Source organism: Microtus ochrogaster, chromosome 18 (genome assembly GCF_000317375.1).
Source record: "Microtus ochrogaster isolate Prairie Vole_2 chromosome 18, MicOch1.0, whole genome shotgun sequence".
Lineage (NCBI taxonomy): Eukaryota > Metazoa > Chordata > Mammalia > Rodentia > Cricetidae > Microtus > Microtus ochrogaster.
Window position 1 is genome coordinate 52,456,275 of NC_022020.1, and position 1,807 is coordinate 52,458,081.

The window sequence follows — 1,807 nt, forward strand, 5'->3', positions numbered from 1 at the left end:
GAGCATTGCCTGCTCTTCCAAAGGTCCTGAGTTCAATTCCCAGCAACCACATGGTGGCTCACAACCATCTGTAATGGGGTCTGGTGCCCCCTTCTGGCCTGCAGGCATACACACAGACAGAATATTGTATGCATAATAAATAAATAAATAAATATTTTTTTTAAAATGCCTTTCTAAAAAAATATTAGTGGCTGAAAATTTTTAATCAACAGCAAGAACACTCCTTCTTATTTAAGGACATAATAAGCAGAGCAGTCTGAGAGCTCTCGCCTTTTGTGGACAGATGTACAGTCTCATCCCCTTACCTAGCAGGGATCTCTGGCCCTGAGTACAGGGAACCTCACACCAGGTCCCTGTGGCTCCTTCTCCAACTCTCACACAGACAAAAGGAAGCAGAGGACGATGGCCAGTAACTAATTCCCTTGATGTACAGTTAAACAGGGGGACAAAATTAGGGTCAGGACTGTAGCTCCATGGTAGAGTGCTTGCCTAGACACACAAGACGCTGGTTCAATCTGCCATGCCACCAAAGGAAGGAAAGAAACCTATGGAGTGACTGTCTATCTCAGCATGTACCCTGTAATTTCACTACAAGGGAATTAGCACCATCTTGCCTATTTGTACTTTTCCCAGAAGGTTATAGGACGGTATTCCAATTATATAAATGATATCAGCCTAACCATATATTTCCTACATAGATAATAAAAGATTAGATGATCAAAAACCCTAAGCATCTTCAAGACAGACTAAATTTGGGGGGCTAGGAACCAAACTAAGGGCCCCAGACAGGCTAAACACCTAGTCCAAAGGTGAGCGACTCCCTGGCCATAGGAGCATGCATTTCCATCTTCAGAATTAGGAAAAACTCCCAACCCAAGCCGCTAGAATGTCACGGACTGCCTAGGCTGACAAAGTGAATCCTTGAAGCAGATTCAGAACCCAGATCCTACCTGGGGAGTGCTCCACTTCCCTTCATCAAAGATGTCCCCCAAAATGAAGACGACTTCTGGCTGCAGCAACCACAGAGCTGTCTGAAAGGCTCTCTCCATTTGCCACTCCCTTGAGAGAAATTAAAACATCAGTTCTTTTCTTGGGTGAAAGGTGTTACTCGGGCCTTCTCGGTCATTTAGAAGGTCATTAGCCTGCTGCAGTCCTGCCTATGTTAAATCCCAGCACTCAGGAGACAGAGACAAGCAGAGCTCTACGATTTTAGGGTCAGCCTCGTCTACATAGCAAGTTCCAGGAGGACAGTCATGGCTACATGGTGAGAGCCTGTTATAAATAAGTCAATTAAGTAAAAGCAAACACAAAGAATTAAATAATGATCCCATTCTCTGACTCCCACAGCTCTAATCTTGATTTCCATCTCTCATCTTTGGAACAACCAACTGATTTGCGTCTGATCAAATTCAGGGAATTTTAGGCTGCTCTTCCCCAACCTGCAAATGCCCTAATACCATCAGTCCAACAAGAAAACTCCAGGGATTTGAAAGGACGTACGTAGCACAGCTTCCAGAGAGGCCCAGTAGGTTTACACCATACCTGCAGCCTAGGATTCTTTCTTTCTGTTTTTTGTTTTTGTTTTGTAGTGTTGGGCATGCAGGCTCTACCAAGCTTCAAGCTCAACTCAAGCTTCCCTCCTTAAAAAAGACCTCAACTTCAGAGTTACAGGAAAACAAAGAAAGAAATAGCAACAGTAAATCCAGTCCATCCCATACATGGGTGATCGCCCTCAAGCTGACAGGAACCCTGAAAGGCATCTAGGGTGTGCAGTCTGACGGGCAATAGCTTAAAAACCCAACTCCTG

The 1,807-nt window shown here is 44.5% G+C and overlaps 1 protein-coding gene across 2 annotated transcripts in view; it reads right to left on the bottom strand.

Moving 5' to 3' along the window:
* The window catches only part of Mppe1 (metallophosphoesterase 1), an 18,533-nt gene that overhangs the window by 7,333 nt on the left and 9,393 nt on the right, over positions 1 to 1,807 (bottom strand). For both annotated transcript variants that reach the window (XM_005356218.3, XM_013349526.2), the window contains exon 4: positions 951 to 1,059. In XM_005356218.3, coding sequence (XP_005356275.1) covers positions 951 to 1,059 — 109 coding nt within the window. The remainder of the gene's footprint in view (positions 1 to 950; positions 1,060 to 1,807) is intronic.